Genomic DNA, 25708 nt, shown 5'->3' on the forward strand with positions numbered 1-25708 from the left:
TAACCTGGAAACAGGACCCGCTTCCTGGACATGCAAACTGTGTGCAGTGACACAAAGCTCCAGCCTTAGCTGGGCCCCACGGTTAGTTTATTGCTCTGCTATCACCAGCTTGAAATGGTTAATAATTTTTGAACCAGGGGCCCTGCAAATTATGTAGCCATTCCTGCAAGGAAAAGTCAATATTTATCAGAGCTAAGATCCCCTCTGCAGTGTCACGGCCAAGTGCACCATGCTTATACACAGCATGTGCTTCAATACCTCCCTCTGGCAGAATATGTACTATCCCTGCCTTTGAGCCCAGAGGGGGCCAAGCAAAGACAGAGCACGGAAAATGCCTGGTCCCCATGAGGCACTAAAGCCGAATCCTGCGTCTGTACCCTGACACCGAATTAATTCTCGGAGACAGAGTTTCGGGTGAAGTAGAAAAGAATAGCTTTAGTACTGTGCCAGGCAAAGGGGGCTGCCCTGGGCTGCTGCCCTCAAAACTGTGTGTCCAACCTGGAGTGGATATCGAGGAGTTTTATAGTAATGGTTCAAAGAGGGTGTGGTCAGCTCGTGGGCATTCTTCTGATTGGTTGGTGGGGAAGTAAGTGGGAGTCAGCGTCATCAACCTTCTGGTTCCAACCGGTCTGGGGCCTCCGTGCGTGTGGGAAGCACACAGTTAACTTCTCCCACCTGGAAGGGGTTTCAGTATCTGTCGAACAGCCCAGAGATAATGTGATGTGCATCCCTGGGGTGGGGGGGGGGTGGTAGGGGGAGACCAGGACCCCGCCCCAAGGCTGCACTATTGTTTCTTTTGACTCTTCCTCCCTTCCCTAATTAGCAACTGTTTCAACCTGCCCGTTGGAGCTCAGGGAAGGTCTTGGAGGCTGAATGAAGCCTATTTCCTGTGATCAAGAAATGGGGGCCACAGGAAGGCCTTCATGCCCAGGAGCCTCATAGGGTCCTGCTCTGTATCAGCACTCCAGACTATGACAACAGTGGGTAAATTCACGTAAATTATTACATAAATCATTCATTTAAAAAATGCCTTTGTCTCCAATAAACTACTTATGAAGAAACATATAAAGTTACCAAGTTAAAATGTGAAAAGCAGGGAGTTCCCTGGCGGCCTAGTGGTTAGGATTCCAGGCTTTCACTGTTGTGGCCGGGGTTCAATCCCTGGTTGGGGAATATCCTGCTGACCAAGTGGCATGGCCAAAAAAAAGAGAAATTAAAAAAAAAAATTTGAAAAGCAAATTTCTCATTAAATATCCAAAAATTATATCATTTTTCTTCCAATAACTTCCCCATTAAATTGATAGCCATAGAGTGACTTGAGGTCTCAATAAATTAAACGTTTTCTTCCATTAATGGTATTTTTGACTCTGTCTAATCTCTAAGTTTTTACTAAAATAACAAGAATTGCATCAGCCTTTTTTCTAGGTCATATAACAGTGACAGTCTTTTTTAATAATGTCACTAGATCTATGAAGATAGTTGGGCTGTCATATTACTAAGGTCACACTTAATTCCTCTGGCAGGAAGGGAGGCACTCTCTTCCGCGGTTGCTGAGGTTAAAATCACATTCTGTCACTCAAGTTTTACAAGCTTTTCTGCACCTCATTTTCCTCGACTGTAACATGGAGGTGGCGGCTCTGAGTATCCCATTTCCACGAGTGATGCCTGGCAGAGAGCGAATGTTATATAGATGTTAGTTCTCCTTTCTCTTAATAAAATTAACCATGTTACTACTCCCTAGGGGAGTGTGGGGTGGATTTTTAACAAATTCCTATTAATTAAATGGAGTTGAAATTTAATAGGAAATTAGGACAAGTAGAACCCAGAACCTGGGCATCTCCTAGCCCCAAACTGTCATTGGCCCCATGCACCCCCTGGGGCGTTCTTCACAAATGTCTGAAGTGCCCGGAGATTCCTGGCCTGTGGTGGCCTCTGGCTGAGTTATCCCAGGCAGTTCCCTGAAGGTCAGACGAGAGCAGCTCTGGCCAGCAATGGCTAACTTAACCGTAGCCGGTGCTGGCCAGGCCATGCTCTGTTCTTCCTGCCGAGGCCCAGTTCTTCAGGCAGACAGAAAAGGAGAGGGGTAGAAAGAGCATGTGGTGAGTGGAAGCCCAGCTCCCCGACTCCCGGGCTCCGTTGGCTTCCAGGTAAGACCTCCCCTCACCCCCACCTCGAGACCATTCATTTTATATCACGGTTTTTCAGATTCTACTTACGGCCTACAGAATGTGAGAAAATATTCTTATTTTCCGTTTTCAGGTTTTAGTGTAAAAATGACATACTAATATTGACTCTGCTGTCTTCATCTTGGTAGATACACTTTCCAGATATTCTCATGGGCCTCCTAGGAATCATGTGTCTCTGAAAAGGACTCTTGTAGACGCTGTTACTCTAATGACGCAACCACAGGTCAAATCATCTCTTACTGGTTGACGGCTGCATGTGTTACTCTTGCTTTCAGATAAAATAACTATTTCATAGGTTACTGTTCAACTTTCTCCATATTCTGTAACTTTGTGATTCAGTTTTAGCTAAAAGAGCTAGGTCTTATATCTACTCCTATCAAACTTCATCTTGAGGGCTTTAGTCCCTTGTTTCAGCTTTGTCAAGACGCTTGGGTTTGATGGCCTCTTCATTGCGTTCACTGTTCTTTCCAATAGAGTGTCCTCCATGAAGCTGACGCATCCATCCACGGTAGAGCGAAGGTGAGAATATCTCATTGATGTGGCTTGTAGTCTGTGCAGAGATCGTTTCCCTGGCATTTGAGTAGTACAGGAAGATGCAGTTACACATTCGATAGCGTCTTTCATTCATGGGCCCCATGTTCTTAGTAAGATTTAACTTCGCATATTTAACCTAACGTCTCCTGGTTAAAGGCAGCAGAAAACATGGTCAAAGCATTGCTTAACTATGTATAACTTCGCATCTCGTGTTGTTAAACTGCGAACAGACGACAGCGGTACGTAGGGAAACTGCAGCACAGAGAGTTAAGGAAGTTAGCTAGAAAGGCTAAAATTCAAACGCAGGCAGCTTGGCTCCGGAGTTCCTATGCTGAAGGACTCCTGTACTTTTTTTAAATGGAAATATTCAACTCGAAATTTTACACGTACCCCACAGTGAAAGACAAATTTTAATGAGTTTAAAAAAATAACGCAGCATCACTGTTTGCATTTCAGTAGTGTGTATCATCCCCAATTGTACATTCACAGTGAAAACGGTACTTCTATTTTATTAACTTTTGAAAATGTACGGCACATAAGCCGTAATCATTTCCACCCCTTTAAGGGATTCTAGAAAATTTCAGCTCAAAATATTAAAGAAGCTACATTCTACGTGCAAAAAATGTATACAAATATTGATTCCACATGTGCTTTGATGAAAAACGAAGTTCAGATTATTCTCAGTGGCACAGGCAGGGGGGACAGGTATCAGGATGGCAGAATCCCGTCCAGCGTGAGGTCTGAGGGTCCAGGCCCTGCAGAAAAACCAAAGTGCTGAGCAGACCCGGCCTCCTGCGGTTAGCTGGCCCAGGTTAACTGGATTGCTGACGGTCGGGCTGCATACTCCGCATGAAATTTTATGAAGACACGATGTGACGAGGCCACAAAGGGAGCTATGTCAGTGTCCTAAAATTGAAAAAAGAAAGAGAGAGAGAGAAGTAACAAATTATATATTTCACAGATTTGAAGGTTTCTCCAGAAGGTCAGGTGTAGTAAAGAAGTATGACATAAAGGAGCCTTCTAGAGTTGACAGTAAACCTGCATACATTTCTACGAGTAACCTTGCTAAGAATTGACATAGAGACTTTACAAAAGAATGTTGCTGGGTCTGGTGGAGGTGACGAGGAGAAATGGGGGGCGACTAAGTGGGCACAGAGTTTCCTCCTGGGCTAACGAGAAGGTTCTAAAGCCTTCTGTGGTGACGGCAGCTACACAGCTCTGAGAACTGACTAAATACTCTTGAATCTTACCCTTTAAGTAGATGATTTCTATGGTATGTGAATTATGTCTCAATAAAACCATCACTAAAAATTCAATTTCCAATTCAAGTTCTTACTGAAATTTTCGTTTTTCTGAAGGGACACACAACTTATATCTGCAACTAAAACGAGCATATGAGTAAAATATACTATTTTCCCCCCTTAACATCTGTACTTTCCTTTTGGGGTTGATTTTCATATCTTTTGGGGGAACAGTGTGTGGGGGGGGCAGAAGGGGTGGGAGGTAGATGGGTCTCTGTTTTCTCTCATTTCTAAATCATTCATTTAATATTGATTGAGAGATTTCCATGCTGTGGGTATTATTATTAGCACTAGGAATATAAAAAACGAACCAAACACGCCAACAGTCCTGTTCTCACGAATCTTACATCCTAACGGGAGGAGGTGAAGCAGGAAGCAAATAAGTCAGTAACATGCACAGTAGGTTGGATTGTCCTGGAGACAGAGCACATCACACAGGGTCAAGGTTGCAGTCTGGGGACATGCTCCTCTGTTCTGCTCGGGTCCCCTGCCTTGGTCCTACCCAAGAGTCATCAAAAAACAGACTTATTTCCAAGACGGTAAATTATTCAGGTGAGTGCAGCAGAGGGATTTTTTTTCCTAAGAGAGATATCAAGGGATACACAATATTGTACGTTCCTGTGCACATGCACTTTTTCCTTCCATTTCAACCTGCTCCCAAATTTCTACTTGGTATTCTATGCTGACAAACTAGTATGAGCAGATAACAGAAGTTTTAAACTCCCGTTTGATTCTCCTAATTTTCCTGCCATTCTTTCATGTTTCTAGATGTTCGGATTCTGTAACTGAGAGCAATGCCCGTGAACAATGACAATTATCATAAAAGAAAACATCTTCAAATCACCGTATGATTCGACATCTAAGGAGTAGCTCCCACCATCATTCTGTAAATAAACTTCCTTCACTCGACTGGAAATGCTAAAGAAGTCAGTGGTATCTTTTTTGTTTTTTTTTTTTTAGTGGTATCTTTAAAAAGTAAAACAATTGCACTCGAAACTATGTCTACATTTATAAAATAAAAGTTAAAACTGGGAAAATATTGTAAACACCAATAGTTAAGAAAAACTGACATATCTAGTTATAGACTTGAATTTATGTGACATTGGTTTCAATGGCAGTAAGTCCTCTCAGTGCCTCAGTTTCTCTTATCTGCAAAGTCCAGGGGATCAAATGGGGTTGTATGTTTGAAAGTCACTGAAAACCAAAAAAAAAAAAAAAAAAAAAAGTCATACGGACATATAGTAATGGTATTGTGAAAATGTCTCTTTTTGAAATTGTTACAAATTTCAACTAAATGTCTAAGACTTAATCAGCTTCTAAATCTGGCATGGGATGCATTCACTGGGGTCTCTTTTCTGTGGGCCCCTGTGAACAACTGCAAGACAGCATCTGCTGATCAGGTGATGCAAATTCCTCCCCCCAAAATTAGCTCTGTGTATAAGGACAGAGCTACCAGAGAGTTTATTGAAGGGTTTTCTATAAACCAGAGGAGATTCATTCAATAAATTAGGCTGCACCCAGAACACAAAACAACCCAATGATTAAATACGATATACCAGTTTGTTTAATGGTATGGTAAGATGTTAATGATGTATCAGTCAGTGGACAAAAACACACCACAAAACAATATAAAGTGCCTGTGCATAGGAAAACATATTGAAAAGAAAGTGTTTAGAAGAATATATGGGAGGATTCTCAGGGTTTTAGAAAAATGTTATCTATTTTTTGATATTTCTGAAAATAACATTTATCAATTTTACGAACTGTAAGTTATACTCTAAAAGCTCCCTCGATTTCCAGCAGATGTAATTCTCTGTCAGTTTGATTAGAAAGCACAAATGAGTAAAGAGCAAAATGGTAAGAAACAGGTAACTTATCAGTAGTCACATTTCCCTTACATGAAAGCTCTGTAAACATCTACTTGCAGATAAAAATGGGAGGGCACTGAGGGCAGATGTAAGCAGTACTGAGTCAACATCAGAATTCTAACTTGATGTTTAGGGAAGATCTATTACGTGGAGATTTACAAAAACAAACTGTTAGTCCCCAGGCTAATTGTTAATATCCCTGTGCATTTCTTCAAAGAATTCCTACAATTTTCAACAAAAAGTTAACGAAATGGAGCGGGGCATCCAAAGTTTCTATACAGTCAGCCCTCCGTAAGAGTAGGTTCCACATCGCGGATTCAGCCAACCACAGAATCCAGCAGATACACAACCCACGAATACGGAACCCGCAGATACGGAGGACTGACTGTATTCACCGCACTAGGCCAGGTTTTGGTTTTTTTAATTTACTTATTTTTATTTTTGGCTGCGTTGGGTCTTCGTTGCTGCGCGTGGGGCTTTCTCTAGCTGCGGGGAGCGGGGACTACTCTTCATCGCTGTGCGTGGGCTTCTCACTGTGGTGGCTTCTCTTGTTGCGGAGCACGGACTCTAGGCGTGCAGGCTTCAGTAGCTGTGGCACGTGGGCTCAGCAGTTGTGGCTTGCGGCCTCTAGAGCACGGCCTCAGTAGTTGTGGCGCACGGGCTTAGTTGCTCCACAGCATATGGGATCTTCCCAGACCAGGGCTCGAACCCTGGTCCCCTGGACTGGCAGGCGGATTCTTAACCACAGCGCCCCCAGGGAAGTCCATAGGCCAGTTTTTGTTTGTTTGTTTGTTTGTTTGTTTGTGGTTCGCGGGCCTCTCACTGTTGTGGCCTCTCCCGTTGAGGAGCACAGGCTCCGGACGCGCAGGCTCAGCGGCCATGGCTCACGGGCCCAGCCGCTCCGCGGCATGTGGGATCTTCCCGGACCGGGGCACGAACCCGGGTCCCCTGCACTGGCAGGCGGATTCTTAACCACTGCGCCACCAGGGAAGTCCCTAGGCCAGTTTTTATAAGAGATTTGAGCATCGAGGATTTGGTATCCGTGGGGGCTCAACAGAACCAATCCCCTGCAGATGCGGAGGGAACACTGTAGTTCTATTCATGCATAAATAACATGGATAGTCAACCCTGGGCGGTGCATTGAAATCACATACGGAGCTTTCAAAAAACAGCATGCCACAGATACTCCCCCAGAAATTTTGGTTCTGTAGGTTGAGTGGGGACTGGAAGGCTGTGATGCTAAACAACTGCATAGGTGATTCTGATGCACAAGTTTGATTAACTGGTCGTTTGGTTAACTATTACTATTAATTTAACTCAATGCCCACTAGGTGGCACTCGTGCTCCCAAAATAAAAAGGAAAGTCAGAAACCTGAATTTGTAAAAGTACCGTGTACTCTCTAACTGCGTGAGTCTGCCTTTAAAGGTGCCTTTTTAAGCTCCTTTCATTATTTAAAAGTAACAATTGGGAGTTTTTAAAAGTTTGTTTTACTCACTGCGCCGCAATACGGTCCAGACGATGGAGAGTCAGCATCCGGGCCGTCGTAGAGCAGGAGGTAGTTCTGGACGCATTCTCCGGGATCGTCAATGCTGATAAAGTAGAAGCTGACGGTGACGGGTCTTCCCGCAGGAGCAATGATGGTCCATTCGCAGTGAGTGTTGTTTGGGTAAGTGCCGGGATAGCCAGGGCTGGTGACCGCGCCGCTGTCTCCGTAAAGCGTCCCGCCGCAGTCTGCGAGGAAACAGGTGCGCGAAGCTTCAGTCAACCAAGCAGAAGCCATCAGCGCGCTTTAGCGCACTTAAGGCAACGAGACAGTTGTTCTCTCAAGGTGCTGAGGCCCTCTGCAAGAAAAGCGGGGGCAGGAACCCTTCTCCTGTCCCTCCTGCGGGCTGTACCCCCAGCCCCTCACTACCTGCCCCGCTCCCACCTCCACCAAATATCCCTCCCCGCTTCTCACGGCTTAGGAAGGGCTTCCTCCAGATCTTTGCTTTGAAAATAGTGGGTTGAGAGCACGACGGGAAAACCAGGACTTGGGAAAGTAACTGCAGGAGAGAGTGAGGTTGATCTCGGGTGCTTCTGATGGTGTGGCGCTCCCCAGAGGCAGTGAGCGAGATGATGAGGATATGGGTGAAGTAAAATTCAAAGGGAAATTCCGGGGAAGAACCAAAGAAAGAGGTGTGTTATTTAAGGTTCTGGCAGTAATGATTCTCAAAGTGACTTTACCAGGCTGACAACTGACAGTTCCAAGATTGATATGCTTAACAAGCCGAAGCCCTTTAAGCATTGGTGCTAATTTGTTCGATGCGTTCATTTGCACAGGAAAGCTATCGTTATTTAGACCAGACAGCCATGGGCATCCAGATATCCTGCGCATAGGAAGAAACTGCGTAGCATAATTGAGAAGCACTGGGGTGGGTTTCTGACCACTGGAGGTTTAGTCCTGCCTCTGCCACGATCTAGCTGTGCGTTTTAGGCAACGCATCAGTTTGGTGTTTTATTTCCTTGTCTGTAAAATTAGGGCATAGAGATCATCTCTTACTTGGGGCAGTACCAAGAAATCGTTATCTACAATTGTCTTAATAGAATCCTCTTCTAGTCCTCTAGTACATTTAAAATGAGTCCTGGGCTTCCCTGGTGGCACAGTGGTTGAGAGTCCGCCTGCCGATGCAGGGGACGCGGGTTCGTGCCCCGGTCCGGGAAGATCCCACATGCCGCGGAGCGGCTGGGCCCATGAGCCATGGCCACTGAGCCTGTGCGTCCGGAGCCTGTGCTCCGTGACGGGAGAGGCCACAACAGTGAGAGGCCCGCCTACCGCAAAAAAAAAAAATAAATAAAATAAAATAAATGAGTCCTTTTTATCATTCTTATTTTGAAAGATTTTAGATATTTGGGGGGACATTTCATAAAGAGGTCCCTTCTCTCTTGAGTTAAGTGCATTGACATGACAAATTTCCTTCACTTATTGGTAAACAGCCAACCAAAACTGCAGGAAGGTGCTTACTGCCCTGTAAAAGCCATTAACCACCAGGACTGCCAAGAAATGAAACACGGCCTCCGAGGAACACAGCTGCTTATACGTACGCAAGTATGTGTTCATAACTTGGCTTTCTGGCAAACTTTAAAAAAAGTCCTCAGAGGACTACCTTGATGATCAAACCAAACGTTAAAAATAGTGACAAAATCAGAATTTATAAAGGAACTTAAAAATCTTTGTACCTTATTTGTGCTTTATATGTAAATATATATCCTTTAATATATAGAAATAATGAATAAAAGTAGCATTTTTTAAATCTCTATACTTTGTGTTAAAAAAAATCTCTATTTTTAATGGAAAATAATCAAGTACACAGATTGGGGAAAAGGTCACTTTAACTGTCTTCTTCTATTAGACGCTGTATGTTTTTCTCAGCTGCATTACTTTCCCTTACAAAGCGCCAGGGTCTTACCAGAGGGTGATGAGGTCCAGATAATTTCATATCCACGACCGGAAGTTGCACTATCACTCTTAAATCGTAGGTATAGTTCATGGCTTTGGGAGAAAATGGGATTCGGCAACAGAGTCCCACAGAACGTGCCCAGCAATGGCGAAGTGCTCTCGCTTCCATTTCTTACCTTTAAAAACGAGTCATTAATGATTACACTTAGACCTATTGTACCTTCTTCTCTGATTTATCATCACTATGCGTTAAGACGTGAGACAATTGGAATGACCACTTTTTTGGGGAAAACTTTGTCTTTTTATGTACTCAATGGAGGGTTAATACACACAGAAGTCCCCTTCACTTGCAAAGGAGAGAAACCAATTTGTAGATCAAAAACCATTTACAGTTGGATTCAGAAATATCTGTTAATCTCCAGTAATTAAAACACGACAGCATGTTTCTATAACCAGCTAGTTGACTGGTGTATAACAAACTAGTTTTATCTTTCTTCTTGGGGAGACACTTTGAAGAAGGTAGTTAAAGTGAATTTTAAAAAGATGGGTCGGGGGAGAAAAATATTATCTGCTTTGTTTCCAGTCAACTCCGTTCTACTTTATTCATCATACTGCATTTATGTTTTTATCTCCCGTTGAAAATTGCTTGGCCATAAAGGGATCATGAAAAAACAACGTCCAAAGTATGACAAAGTTCAAAACGAAAGGAATTTCTACATGGGAAAAGGACATAATTCAAACAGTCTTTAAAATTTCTGACTCTTGGATTTATTTTAAAAACTATTTGTGAAGCTGAATAGATTTTTTTTTTAAGTCACTGCATGGAGTAGACACGTGTGAAAACAGGAAACGTGTTGGTGTGTGAATGCAGGTAAGCGTACTGTGAATTCAGCCACGGTGTGTCCTCAAGCCCTGCTCCTGCTGCACATTCCCAAACAGCCCCACTCGGAGGAGGACTCTCGTGGGGCACTGCAGACACGTGATCCAGGCAGCGTAGGGTTGGAACCAGCTCCGCATGGATGGAGGCTGACTCTATGTTGACACATGTATTTAAAATCTTGGAAGTCCCTCCAGTCCCTTTTTAATCCCATAGTTTAACATGTGGTTACTTGCCGGTTGTCTTAAGTCACCCGGTGTCTTCAGAGGTGTGGTGGGTCGTCTTGTTGGGTTGTGCTGATCTGCAGAGAGCCCTTTTCTTTTCGGCCGTGCCCCGCAGCTTGTGGGATCTTAGTTCCCTCATCGGGGATCAAACCCAGGCCCTGGCAGTGAAGGTGCAGAGTCCTAACCATCGGACCGCCGGGGAATTCCCTGGAGAGTTTCCTTTTAGGTCTATGGAGTAGCCAGTGGGAGAGGAAAATGCCTTTCTGGTGCTTTTTGGGTCATTCTGCTAAGTGTTTACACAAAGTAGCCTTGCCGTGGATGGAAGAGCCAGTTAGCCGTCGGCAGACAGCGAGGGCTGCCGTAGTCGAGAACGCCCAGCTGCCCCACGACAGCCTTGGCCTTGGGTCTTCTTCCTCTGGTCCTCTTTAGAAAGCTGGTGCTCTGAGAGGAGAAGCGAGACATTAATCCCCACTGATGGGCTAATGGCTGGTCCTTCTCCTTTCTCTCTGCACAGGAGGAATGCGACAAGGAGAGCAGAGGGCACCTCTGGGACTTCAGGTGACTCTGGAAGGGGAAGTGAAGGCAAATGCAAATCCCAAATGGGGTCCAGAGCTTGGTGTTCGCGTGGTATGATACGGTCAGAGTCCTCAGTGAGAAATTTCCGTTCCCATCGCCGTGTACATGAATGGAATGCTGACGCTGCAATGAGCCGTGCCGGAATCTTCCCGCCGAAAACCAGACACAGCGGTGCTTCACAGGCCTGAGTCGCAGTCTCCTGTCCTTGCTTATCGCACAGGAAGTTTCAGACCCGTTTCTATGAGATAAGGAGGGGCAGCGGGGTGGAGGGGGGCAGTTGTCACCCCTCGGGGCTGGAGAGTCAGCCCTTGCTCCCCAGCATCCAGGGGCAAATGGCAAAGTTAACTCCAGTCGGGCTTCCCCGGTGGCGCAGTGGTTGGGAGTCCGCCTGCCGATGCAGGGGACGCGGGTTCGTGCCCTGGTCCGGGGGGATCCCACATGCCGCGGAGCGGCTGGGCCCGTGAGCCATGGCCACTGGGCCTGCGCGTCCGGAGCCTGTGCTCCGCAACGGGAGAGGCCACAGCAGTGAGAGGCCCGCGTACCGCAGAAAAAAAAAGTTAACTCCAGTTGATCAGGGTCAACTCAGGCTTGAGGCGAACCACGGGTAGCTGCGCTGTGACTAGGGGCCGTCAGGCTGATTCTTCCGTATCCCACCCCTCCCCTCGTGTCCGCTTTATGCTCCACGCCACTGTTCAGACTCCATGGTGGGTGAGGTGCGTAGGTGTGAGTCTAATGACCTGACTGACGGAAACACTCCTGTCTCTCCCTCATTTCCTCTCTGGTACATCTGTGTCCTCCCCAGTCTCCTACTGTGGCTGAGGTCCCCCATGAAAAGGCATGAGCTTCCTGAGTACTTACTGCACTAGAGGTTGCAAATAGTCATTAACAAAGGACTTCGACGAATTTTATAGGGGGAGCTTTCCAGGATAACAAAACTCTGTAACAGGCATAAAGGAGAAAACAAGCTGTTTGGAAACCTTACGGGAAGCTTCGCAGGTACACGAAACAAAGCCGACTTCGGGCGTCTTGGGTTAAGGTTTCGATGTGAATTCACTTCAGAGGGATTCAGCATCTTTGGACATACAAGCCTGACAGGGCACCTCCGTTTATTTCCTAAGAGTGAACACATTTCCAACAGAGTCTGCAAAGGACGCTGGAGGGAGCTGGAGGGTTTTTATGGCAAAATATGGGCAGTGCGTTCCAGACACAGGAGGGTTCTCTCTCGGTGGGGCGGGGGACAGGCAAACGGCAAAGGTGCTTCTTCATCCAGATGGGGAGGAAGGAACAGACCACTCTACCTTCCTCTGCCCAACGCGCGTCAAGGAAAGACTCTCATTAGAGAACACTGAAGTTGCTCCAGACTTACTGTGGCCAGCAGGGGAATCAACTATTCAGTCTCACGTAGTTTCATTTTTACCTCGACACCAGGCACACTTAAGTCAGAGTTCTCATCTGTGTCCAAAACTAGCACGTTGCACTTGGACCTCCCTCACTTCCGGTCTCAACTCACACATTAGCTCCTTTAAGAAAACTTCTCTGTTCCCAGACTAATTAGGTGCCCCTCACCGTGCTGGCTCTGATAGTCAACAGGATGGACAACTTCCTGTCTGTCTTTCCCACGGAAGTGTGAGCCTCCGGGGGACCCTGAATATGTCTTGTTCCCTCCTGGATTTCTGGTGTCTGGACCTAGGAGATGGTTGGCAATTGCCTAAGTATTTAGGCAATGGAAGGATAATGAATAACTTAATGAAATGAGGAAGGGATATGATTAGCAGTAGCAGAGAAAAACGAGAAAAATCTTAAGGGATCCATTATCTTCTAAATAATTTATTTACATGATATTCAAATGTATGTTACCTCCAAGAAATCACATGTGCAGTCGCTTGAGTCCTCGATGTCAAAGGAGTGAAAGAAGAGGGAGATGGTGTGGTTATGAGGGGCTGTGAGCACAACTGTGCAGTCCACGTTACTGCTGTAGCCGCCCGGCCAGCCGGGACTCCTCAGGTTGCCAAATGCCTTCTTATATTCTCGGTTGCAATCTTAGAGGAAAGACAACAGTCGTAATTAACGTATGCCGCGCAGTATTTAGTGCTCCTTCAACTTGACAGGAATAATTCAAAGAGCTTATTAAATGGGAACAAACTTCAGAAAAGAAGCTAACCTAGCCCCTTCATTTACCTTTGAGATTACTGAGATCCCAAGACTTACAGCGAACGGCACACTGAGCAAATGCAGTGCAGTGTCTTCACACAAAACACCCCCATGTGAGACAGTAAATGAGTACATGTGCACCCTCTCCTGTGAGGACAAACATTCTAGCATTCTCCATGCTTTTCTGATGACATTTAGACTCTTCGGGCATAAAGGCTCTACCTCCAAGACAGTTTTGCATGAAGATTTCTCTTCAAATCCTTTGATGAATTATTTGTTCTGATAGAACTGGCAACTTACAGTTCTTGACCATGTTTGGTAAAAAAAATACCCAGAGCGTTTTCATTTGTTTGTTTTAATCAAAGGCAGCTTTGGTTTTAATCAAGCTTGAAATGAACATTACATAAAGTGTTCTCTGGAAATAAACGTCTCAGTGACAGAAGCAAGTAATTCTTTCAAGCCTCCTTGGTTTTTCCAAAGTAATTTTCTAAGGTATAGTGATTCTTCTACATGGTTAAGTGAAGAATTAATACAATAACTGGTATACTTTTTAATTAATGACATGAACTTTGAAGGATATGCTGCCATTCTCGACACTTTAATTAATATTTTATTCGCTTCACCTCTTCAGAAGTCAACCTTAGTAATTTGCTAAATTGGGCCTGGCTTCTAGTAAACCACACCTCATGTGGGTGTGGTTTATGTCAACAAACCTTAATTTACTCCAGGGGGTCAATTCTAGCTGTAATTGTAATAATGGCAGTTTTTCTGAATAAAAGATGAAACCCCAGAGCTCACCTGCAATCTGATAGGTAAAACCCACTCTAGAGTTTATGTTAAAAACTTCCGATTTAAAAGTGACGATTGCGGTGCTCATGGAAGAATAAAATGTGGGTACAGCTGAAGCATTCCTGCCGCAGAACCGAATTCCTGGACTTCCATTACTCTGAAATGAAACGGAAGCCAAAGGCTGGTGGATTTAGTAACACAAGAGAACAGGCCGCAGCAGAGATTAAATTGCACACAAAAATATGGCTTAAATATTCAGCCGTGGAGACCAGTTACAGAGCTTAATGCACTCTGCAGTAAGACTTCACCTTGGCCTTGGAATCTACAGGTGTCTCGCAGTCTTCGAGGGGTGTGGGTGGGAGGTAGGGGGGCCACATTTCCGCTGAAACCATGGGGTGGACGCCTGCCTACTGAAAATAGGACCTTCCCGGGGCTTCCCTGGTGGCGCAGTGGTTGAGAGTCCGCCTGCCGATGCAGGAGACACGGGTTCGTGCCCCGGTCCGGGAGGATCCCACATGCCGCGGAGCGGCTGGGCCCGTGAGCCATGGCCGCTGAGCCTGCGCGTCCGGAGCCTGTGCTCCGCAACGGGAGAGGCCAAAACAGTGAGAGGCCCACGTACCACAAAAAAGAAAAAAAAAAAGACCTTCCCCCTCACTCCGCTTCCTATCCAAGGCCTGTGCCGTTGCTCAGAGCGCATCCAGCCTGTCGGAGGAGCTCAGCACAGTTCTACTGGGGCTTCTCCATTGTTCTGAACTCTGTAAGGCTAACCAGCACCGCTCCTGGCCCTGCTTCACCGCCGCTTAGCAAACCTGGAGTGGATGACCTCCTCGATCCGGAGAGAGACAACCCGGGTGTTCCCAGGAGCCCCCGCTAGGCGTCACCCTCAGTTCAGGAGCCCTCCCTCTACACACGTTCCCGGAATAATCTGATTGCTCACGTACAGCGACTACCTACTCACATGATGATGACGCCCTGATCTTCAGGCATTCTGTCGACATCACACTGCTATGGTCAACAGTCTCCTCAACATCTAACCCCATGGGCAATTCAGACTCATCATTTTTTTTTTAAACAAACAGAGCTTTGCTCTATGTTTTTAACCATGAATATAGTCCCACTAGACTGGTACCAAATGCCTTCTTAACTGTTCCTTTCAATTCATTCCACACACAGATCCCATTGACTGCAGAAGTGCTTCTCCATGGAGCACTGCTGTCAGAACACCAGAGAAGTTCATCAGAAATGCAGGTTAATGGGCGTAAGTAGGGGAACCGGTCTCTGAGGGTGGGCCCAGCCACAGGCACTTTTACCAAGACACCCAGATGTTTCTTAGGCACATGACCTACAGACCAAGTTCAGGTTTCTTAATGCCTATAAATAGAGGGTTTTGTAAATGGCTGAAAACCACATTAGGCTGGAAGTAACTCTGAGATCTTATGTAGTCATGCCCTCATTACTTCAAGTGTTTTGCAAATACTGGTGAAAAGGTCATACATGTGACGGTCATTCATCCTACAATTGTTACCTCTGGTGGGTCCTGAAACTCTAAGTAGTTCTGGTCACAGTCTTGTGAGTGCAGCGCAAGTGCCCACACAGCAATCATGACCTGCTGATGTAGAGGAGCTTCAAGGACCCAAGTACAGGCGGAAAATGGGACAGCTGGGTCTGATGAATTGGGTGACGAAATACTCTGTGGGGTCCAAGTTGCATTATATGTTCCGCCACAAGGCACTGAGATGGGAAGAAAGAAACAACTTAGAAGACATTTTACTTGTAACTCATCACACATATTTAAAATTCTGCTTTCCTTACTCTTCCAGCCCAAAGGAGCTATACTTACATCATTCTATGAAGGATTTACAGTCTATATTCTTGACTAAGAATTGTACCAAATTTGTACCATGGATTAAACACGGAGTAATTAACGTGGTGTTTAGTAACTGACATTGAACTTGGACAGTCATTAACATTGAGCACAGTAATTAACGTTGAGTTTAGTCCTTAACACTGAGTATAGATATAAGCATGGCAGTACTTTTAGTGCATAAATACACATGTCTTTCACACTATGTAAAAATGTCTCAGTTTACTCACTGTCCACGATGGTATATGTAGCATTAAATCCTTCCCTTTCTAAAGTTAAGTCACTGACAAATTGAACTGTAAGGAAGTTCCCAGAAGAAATAAATGGAGCAGGTACGGTGGAACCACAAAATGTTCCAGCCAAGTTGGCATTTTCACTGTCCCCATCATATAACTGAAAAGAAAAACAGCTCATTAGTTATCCATTATTCACAAAGAAGCTGCATATTTTACACTAAAATGGACATGAAGTTACGACAGGTCATGGTTAAGAATTTTACACTAATGTTCTTTTTTAAAAAAAAATATTTATTTGGTTGCACTGGGTCTTAACTGCAGCTCAAGGGCTCCCTAGTTGCGGCTCGCTGGCTTCTTTAGTTGTGGCACGTGTGCTCCTTAGTTGCGTCATGTGAACTCTTAGTTGCGTCATGCATGTGGGATCTAGTTCCCTGACGAGGGATTGAACCCAGGCCCCCAGCATTGGGAGCACGGAGTCTTAACCACTGCACCACCAGGGAAGTCCCTACACTAATGTTCTTAAAGCTAGTTTTAATTTAGGAACAGAATTGCTATTGAATCAATTATACTATAATGATTTTTACTAAAAACCTGGTATATTGCCTGAAGTTTTTTTTTTCTCATTGGGAAAGTAAAATTCGATTTAAAAAATGATGTGTCGTTAGAGCCAGCAAACCCATCGTACCGTCACCTCCGCCCTCCCTGCCGCGCTGCTCCAAACCATCACGGTCTCTCGCCTGATTCTCACTGCAGCCTCCCCCTGGGTCCCCCTGATCTGCTCTTGACCCTCTAGAAGCTGTCTTCAGCACATCAGCCAGAAGCTACAGTTTAAATGTAAGTCAGAGCAGGTCACTGCTCTGCCGAGAACCCTCCTCACTCCTTCTCATCCACTCAAAGCCGTTACAACGGCCTTCGAGGCCTCATAGGATCTGCTCCCAGCCCCATTCCCGGCCTTTCCCATATGACCTCTCATTGCCACGTTCTTTGCTCTGCTCCCTGCGCGATCCCGGCACTCCTGCATCCCAGCTGTTGCGTCTGCAGTTCCCTTTGCCTGGAATGCCCTCCTATTTATCCTCCTGGTTTCATTCCCCTCTGTTGCTTTAGGCCTTTGCTCAGATACCACTAACTCACTGAAGCCTTCCCTGAACGCCCCTATTTAACATGCAAGCTCTCCCAATATCCCCTTTCTCCTTCCCAGCTTCACTTTTTCTCCAGAGCACGTATTCCCTTCTACCTCATACTTATGTATATATTCATATATAATTTAATTGACTGTCTTCCCCTCTGAAGAGAATACAAGTTCCATGAAAGCACAGGCTGCTGCCTGTTCTATTCACTGCTAGGTCCCCAGTGTTCAGAAGAGTGGCACACAAAAGGCACTCAATAAATACCTAAGGAGTGAAAAAGTGATTCCTCTCTCCCGCTACCCACCCTGCCAAGCCTGCTCTCCCCAAGTCGTCTTTATGTCAGTAAAGGGCTCAAGCCTAACACCTCAGCCACCCTGATTCCTCCCTGTGTCTTCCTGACCCCGCATCTACTTTGCTCCACCTCCAACATCTATCCCAAGGGTTCCATGTCCACTGCTCCCACGGTGCTCCTTCACCTGCATTGTTGTAACATTTCCTGCCAGCTCTGGTTCCACAGAGCATTCTCCACCGAGCCGCCTGAACATTTGCAAGCTTAGAGTAGAATACGCTCCTGCCTGGCCTACAATATCCCCGTGGATCCCCACTGCATCTGAAGTAAAACTCCACCCTCTTTACCGTGGCCTACAAGCCCCTCTCTGGTCTGGCCTGGGCCGCTCTGGGCCGTCGCCCCCTCCCCACATTCCTGTAACTCCCCCAGGCCCTGAAAAGTCTCTCTGAGCTGCCCCTCCTGCCAGGAGCTCTCTGCTCAGCCCTTGGACAGCATCATGGGGTCTCAGCTCAGACATCTCCTCCTCAGAGAGCCCAACCCTATCTAATGGGCGCTTCCCCAATATCTTCCTGTTCCTTTTCCCTACGATGATAAAAACGTACCTTTTTTTTTTTTTTTTTTTTTTTTGCGGTACGCGGGCCTCTCACCGCTGTGGCCTCTCCCGCCGCAGAGCACAGGCTCCGGACGCGCAGGCTCAGCGGCCATGGCTCACGGGCCCAGCCGCTCCGCGGCATGTGGGATCTTCCCGGACCGGGGCACGAACCCGTGTCCCCTGCATCGGCAGGTGGACTCTCAACCACTGCGCCAGCAGGGAAGCCCAAAAACGTACCTTATTTATTGCTTATTGCTTATTTACCTCTTCTGGTCTCTCACCCATCAAGCATGTAATTCCCACGGGCAGGGGACTTTGATTATTCACTGTGTGTCGCCAGCACCCAGAGCAATTCCCAGGCACAAGAACCTTCAGCAAATGTCCATTGAAGTAGCGAGTGCTTGGATTTCTCTCAAACACATTACTAGAAAACAAAGTGTTGGGACTTCCCTAGTGGTGCATTGGCTAAGGATCTGCCTGCCCATGCAGGGGACATGGGTTCGAGCCCTGGTCCAGGAAGATCCCACATGCCGCGGAGCAACTAAGCCCATGCTCCACAACAAGAGAAGCCACCACAATGAGAAGCCCGCGCACCGCAACGAAGAGTAGCCTCTGCTCACTGCAGCTAGAGAAGGCCCGCACACAGCAACGAAGACCCAACGCAGCCAAAAATAAATTAATTAATAAATTAATAAATAAATAAAGACTTGACCTTTAAAAAAAAAAAACTCTAACATCAAATTTTCAAAACAAACAAAAAAAAGTGTTCTTCACCTGAGTAATCTCTATTGCATTTCTAAAACAAGTATCTGTTTGCCTATCCAAATATTGAATTTATAACAGGACCATGGGGGGTTATAAACCTCAGCATAGCCATTACCGCTGACATTATTTTAAAATGCTGGGAATACATAAAATAGAAATGGTTAAAAACAGTCAAGTCAAAATAAACACAAAACAAATTTACCACTAGATGGCACTGTTTCTCCTGCTTAAACGATTTTAGTAAAATTTAGTAAAATTTTAAAGCCAAAAGAAACCAGAGAGTTGAGTGATCTAATCCCCTCATTTTATAGAAGAGCAGATTTGCCAAGTTTTAGGTAATGTACCTTTTCTGGTAAACAAGTTAAAATTTTATAACCATTGCTGCCTCTATAATCACGTTATATTGGCAAGCATTTTTATTCTATGTACTGTGTGCCAGGCCTCCAACCAAGGTTCTGTGTATACAGGGATGCATAAAGCACTTTCCAGACACTAATTTGACTCACGAATAATGAGAGGGAGAGATTCATAAATTAAATATATGTGTGTGTGAATTATACATAAAATAGAGAAACGTAAGTGCTACAGGAGAAAAATTCAATGTATCAGGGTAACCCAGATGATCGAGCCAGGACAAGCCTCACACGGACATTTGAACTGGTATTTGAAAGTAAGTAGAGACCTTCCAGACCTAGAAGAGAGGAAGGGCATCCCACCCTGATGGACAAGGTATGGAAGGCCACGGAAATAAAAACGGCCTGGCATGTGTCAACACCTGCCCACACGGTGACCAACCTGGAGATCAGGGTGAGAGAACAGAGATGGGACTGGGAAAGTTCACTGGGACAAGACTGACGTTTCCCACACTTCACGCGAAGGACTTTGTATCTTCTCCTACGTGAGCGGTAAGATCTGATGTGGGTTTTAAATAGGTGACTGGTCAGGACGATGGAAGGAAATGTCCTACATGCCCGGCCTCGAGCTGGCGTTTGCATTAGTTCACTCACTGCTACCATAAAACTTCTCCTAATGGAGCTGAAATAGGACAGCTGACGGAGGCTCCTGGCCTTCTGTGTAACCGAGGCCAGGATTTTCTTCCCCTGCTCTCCCATCCCTGACGCCTCCACCATGACCTTGAGCAGGGTGGCTTTATAGAGAATGGCAGGAGGAACCCTAAGCAACGCTGCTGATGCGAAACCCTACGCGCACTAGGAGGTAAATGGTGCCGGGACCGGCACCGTCACCAGCCGCTGCGTAGTGCCTTCCGGGAGCACACACTGCTGCCATGACGGCTTTGGGCCCGGGGCTTGAATTATGTCCTAAGTCTTAAGTCTTGTGGACGCAGATAAGTGCTGAGAGGAATTTTGTGTTTTCTCGGCTTGTAAACCTCTTTAACAGTGGCACATATTAGAATCTAGTTAAGGCCCGGAAGGAATTGCACAAATAATCTAGTGGAAGAGAGCCTCTGACTACACCTTCTGCCAGATCTTCTCCTGTGCTCAGCCATCGACTGGAGCAGCTAAAGGAAGTAGGGAAGGACATTTTGGGGTTTTAATTTCTATGAACTTTTAATGCATGAAGGCAATAGGCTTTGATATTGGGCTTTAATTCTTTTTAAATTTAACTCCAGGGCTTCCCTGGTGGCACAGTGGTTGAGAATCTGCCTGCCAATGCAGGGGACATGGGTTCGATCCCTGGTCTGGGAAGATCCCGCGTGCCGCGGAGCAACTGCGCCCATGAGCCACAACTACCGAGCCTGCGCGTCTGGAGCCTATGCTCCGCAACGAGAGGCCACGACAGTGAGAGGCCCGCGCACCGCGATCAAGAGTGGCCCCCGCTCGCCGCAACTAGAGAAAGCCCTTGCACAGAAACAAAGACCCAACACAGCCAAAATTAAATAAATTAATAAATAAATCAAAAAAAAAATTTAACTCCGTAATTTTAGACATTAGTTTCCTTAGGACTTTATCGTTTAACATTTCCCTGGGAATGTGATAACGGGAGAATTCTGATAGTCTTATTTGAAGCATCTCTACATTGCATCTCAGAGTGTCTTCATGAATTCTTTGATTGTACTGTGGGACTTCTGGACAACAGGCCTGGGCATAATTTGGGATGAGAGTGAGAGTAGAGAGGGATTTTTTAGGTTTGGGGTTGAACTCTGATCCTTTACAGAACCTTTTTGGGAAAATGTTTTCTTGGTGCCAGTGATCTCAGGAAGATCCACTAAGGGGCAATGACGAGAATCACCTCTAACTGCAGGAATTTTTATATAACAATAAAAAGTAGTATTATTGTATGAAATCATTAATATTATTAATATGACTATTATGTAATCTCAGTGCTCTTTTCCGGTGTCTGGCATATAGCAGGTGCTCAAATTAACGTTTATGGAATGAATGAACAGCAGGTACTACCCCATAAGGATAAGGATCTGATGCCCCCATAACTGCCGCCGCATCCCCAGGGATCGACAGCCCTCCTCCCACGGCCGATCACAGACTGAATGGTTAAGCCCAGTGGGTTAAGACAGAAGTTTTCCACGGGAACAGTACCATCCCCTAGGGAGTGTTTTGCACAAGTGTGGTGTTTTGGGCTCATCACAATAGCTTGAGGCTATAGCTGGCGTTTAGCACCTAGAAGCCACGCTGCGGAATCCCATCAAAATTCAGGACGCGTCTGCAAAGTGAAGATTTATTCTAGGTCCTACGTACCTATGAATGTCCCACCAGACATGTGTGTAATGAAACTGTTTAAAATTCTTTATCCCAGGACCTAAGCCCATTCTGTATATAAACACAAACATATTTTGCACAGTTTTAATATATACCAAATTTCCAAGAAGGCAACTATTGCGTAAGTTGAGGGAAGTCTGTAGTTTGTTCTGTTTAGAACCATTTGGTTTGAGTCTTCCACCATTCTGGAAATTCATATTGTGGACGGGCGCTGCTATTGGCATTTCAGTTGCCAACAGAGCTACCCCGTAGCACTTTAAATGTATGCCTGTGCATTGCCACAAGTCCACATATTAGAAGAATCTGACTGCTTTACCTAGTGACTTAGCATAGCTGTATCAGAGCATTTACATATTGAAATACACACTATTCTACGGGCTTTCCTTTTATTTCTCCTTTTCATTGTATTTAGCATAATTATAAATTGAAATTATGTATATGGCTAGGCTATGGCATAGATGACCTTTCACTTCAGATGGTCAAAGTATCATTAGAAAATACTGGCTATTCCAAGGGGCACTGATTGCATTGAGAAGAAGCTGGGCAGTGCTAGGAAGGAGGCGCCTCCTCTCTGCCAGTTCCCACGTTTGCTGGCAGAGCAACGTCGGCTACGGTCCTGGTCGGGAGCCCCCGCTGCTGTCTCACTCACTGTGCTCCACAGAGCAACGATTGAACTGCTGGGCATACGGCAGGCAGCTCCCGCCCCTCCTTACCCCCCTCCCCCTGGTGGCCTGTCTCCCACACCCCACGGGAAGCACAATTTTGTGCTGTTCCTCTGAAACCCAGCTCAGCCATCCATCCAGTAAGCCCTTCTGAACCCCGGAGTAACGTCACTCATACCCTCTTCTGCTCTACTTTTCGGTGTCGTTCATGTTCATTGGCTTTGTCATGTTGTCAGTCTCGTCCACTTACAGCTCCGTGAGGAAACTTATCTCACAATGCCTGGCATACAATCATGTCACGTGACTCTTCATGGAATGCATGTGATGTCCATTTCAACAGCAGTTGCTCAGTCAAATACACAATTCCCTATTTACCGCGTTTATCTTTTTGTTGTTGTTTTTTGTTTTTGTTTTTCGCTTTGTTTTTTTGGCCACACTGCACGGCTTGCAGGATCTTAGTTCCCTGACCAAGGATTGAACCGAGGCCCTCAGCAGTGAGAGCATTGAGTCCTAACCACTGGACCACCAGGGAATTTCCCTACTGCAGTTATCTTAACGGCTTTCCAAGTCAACCCTTTCGAAAACAATAATGAATAATGGACTTGGCACGTTTTCACCTGTATATCTACCTACAGAATTAAATTAACTTTTCTAAAAAAGTGATTTGATTATAATCTCTAAGAAACAGTCTCAAATGAGTCAACTGTCCCATTTATCACAGAGAATCTCTTTAATAAAGGTACCTCCCGGCCTCACATTCCAAGAACTGCTCGGTGATCTGCCAGTTTAGTATAAGCTGGAGAAGTTGCCAACTGAGGGAAACTGCTTTCCCAAAAAGGAAAACAAAAGCAGATTTGAACAGAATTTCTTTTTTTAAAAAGGACATTTTATATTGAAGCTAGAGGATAACTCCTTGTTTTCAATATTGCTATGTCTATCCTAAATAGCTTGAGGACATTTAGAAAATTAATGGTTCTTTTATTTATTTTTGTAATGTTTTTTGGCCACCCGACGCGGCTTGTGGAATTTTAGTTAGTTCCCCCATCAGGGATCGAACCCGGGCCCTCAGCAGTGAGAGCGTACAGCCTGAACCACTGCACTGCCAGGGAACTCCCAATAGCTCTTTTGATTATATTATCAAATCACACATAGAAATGAATCTTGCAAATAAATCCAATCAGCCCTCCCCCTGGCAGGACCATATTCTAAACATCCCACATGAATTTGTATTTATAATAATGTATATCTAACTTAATTATTCATCATATTTTTTAAAAAGGAGATGCTATAGCCCTCATATTACCCAAAGGGGGGAAAAAGGAAAGAAATTTATTTACAAATTATATGTCAGGCACAGTGCTGAATACTCTCTATGCTCAAAACAGCCTTGCAAGATTGGTACGGTTACGCTGGGTTTGAGTCCATATTACCTGCCTCAAAAGCCTGTTACTCTTCTGTAAAATCAAGGTAGTGCTCAAATAGTCTTGAACCTCAGCTCACTGCTGCTCTGGCCCCTTTGGTCTCATTTCAGACAAGAAGAATTCAACCCGAACGGACCTTCCTTGTTATCTGCAGTCCTTCCTGAACTCCCTCTGATCTGGCTTCTGTGCCAACACTTTATTTAAATGGTTGTCATCCTATCTAATGAATTTTTTCTTTATCTTCACCTTTCTTGGCTTCTAATTTACAACTTAATAGCACTGACCGTGCATCCTTGGTAAAGAGTTTTCTCCCTCGCCTTCCATGGTAACTGCATTATTCCTGGTTTGTCCATGTCTTCCATGACGCGTCTGTTTCTCCTCCTGCCTCTGCTTTGTCCTCTCTGGCTGCCTCACGCTGTACCTTTCCTGGAGTTGAGTGGGAGCCAGGCCTTCTAGCGCCATGCAGCCTCTCTCAAAGACAGCATCTCTCTCCTGATGTACGAAATGCTCTTTTGGGGCTTCCCTGGTGGCGCAGTGGTTGAGAGTCCGCCTGCCGATGCAGGGGACACGGGTTCCTGCCCCGGTCCGGGAGGATCCCACATGCCGCGAAGCGGCTGGGCCCGTGAGCCATGGCCGCTGAGCCTGCGCGTCCGGAGCCTGTGCTCCGCAACGGGAGAGGCCACAACAGTGAGAGGCCTGCGTACCGCAAAAAAAGAAAAAAAAAGAAACGCTCTTTTGCTGCCTCCTGTCTGGGCTGCTGTCTTCTTGCTCAGGCTCCTCCCATTGTCTGCCCCGGGGAAATTTCACTTGTCTGCTCTGCTGTCACCCAGACTGAACCAATACTTACAAACCCATGGCCTCCTCCTAAGAGTACTGACATTCTCAGGCCCAGACCAGGGATGGAACCCATGCCCCCTGCAGTGGAAGGGTGGAATCCTAACCACTGGACCGCCTGCCAGGGAAGTCCCAGTACTGACATTCTTTTGGTCTTCCCAGCTTGGTTCTTTTCACAGTGAAAATGTAAGGCAGTCTATATGTAATGAAGTGCTCAAATGTGTATTTTTTCTATGATTTTTCCTTCTCTTACTTTTAAAACCCATTTCTGTAAAATTTAAGTAATTTTTGAACTTAAAAGTTTCTCTCACACCAAGGTTGTCATCTGTACCGTCTCTGTACCCTTCTTACCTAACGGTAACTTCTTTCTGGGGTCTTAACTCCAGAGTCTCCCCTGACCATCCACCCAGAACACTGATTCCAGAGTCATCTTTCTTACATACTGCTCTCAACTTACCACTCACTGGAAACCCGCAATCACTCCTTATTTCCAGCTGCCTAAAATCTAAATGCCATTAGCCTGACTTTCAGGATGCTGTGCAATCTGGACACTTCTCCACTTAGCCAGTCTTATTTCTTGTTCCGCTTTAACAATATTCTGCTCTGATAAAGCCAGCCTCTTCACTCTTTCCACTTCAATGCCTTTTTTGTACGTTCGCCTTGCTTAGAATGCCCTCCCTCCCGACTTGAATAAGTGTCCCCTCATTCTATGAAGTCTTTCTTGTTCACAGCAGATGATCATGAATCATCCTCCCTTTTAAACTTGCACATGGCTTCAAGCCTGTGCCCCATGCACTTGTGTATTGACTCTCCTGAACTACCTAGTGTTGACTTGCATGTGTCATCCCTTAATTCTGCAATCAGATGTAAGCTCCTGGTGAGCGGAAATGCTGCTTCACTTGATGTCTTCCCCCAGGAGGGTAGTGGTCTACACTGGTTGATGCTCCTTAGCACGTTTAAGCTGAGTGCATATAGCCTGAGAGATACAATGATTTGATATTAAAGAGTCATTTAAAAATGGAAACTTTTCTTGATTTACTTCTAATGGGACTTCAGAACTAAGATATTTTTCACATCTAAAAGTAATGTAAGTAAATATACAAACTTTGAACATAAAGTAAGGGTGATGATTTGCATACAGACACTGTCATTTATTTTAGACTTTGCCAAAGATCCTTTGAGTATCTCTTTCCACACAACCTATCTTCCCATAGATCATCTCTTGACAAGGCTTGGAGGA

The 25708-nt window shown here is 45.5% G+C and overlaps 1 protein-coding gene across 1 annotated transcript in view; it reads right to left on the reverse strand.

Annotated features, from left to right (window-relative positions):
* Nucleotides 1-3172: 3172 nt before the first annotated feature.
* The window catches only part of CUBN (cubilin), a 263561-nt gene continuing 241025 nt past the window's right edge, over nt 3173-25708 (reverse strand). The window contains exons 61-67 of the mRNA XM_079913331.1: nt 16038-16200; nt 15469-15674; nt 13953-14100; nt 12861-13042; nt 9337-9502; nt 7386-7621; nt 3173-3626 (exon numbers count right to left, since the gene is read on the reverse strand). Of these exons, the coding sequence (XP_079769457.1) occupies nt 3519-3626; nt 7386-7621; nt 9337-9502; nt 12861-13042; nt 13953-14100; nt 15469-15674; nt 16038-16200 (1209 nt within the window). The 3' untranslated portion in view covers nt 3173-3518. The remainder of the gene's footprint in view (nt 3627-7385; nt 7622-9336; nt 9503-12860; nt 13043-13952; nt 14101-15468; nt 15675-16037; nt 16201-25708) is intronic.

Source organism: Stenella coeruleoalba (genome assembly GCF_951394435.1).
Source record: "Stenella coeruleoalba genome assembly, chromosome: 2".
In the NCBI taxonomy this organism is placed as follows: Eukaryota; Metazoa; Chordata; class Mammalia; order Artiodactyla; family Delphinidae; genus Stenella; species Stenella coeruleoalba.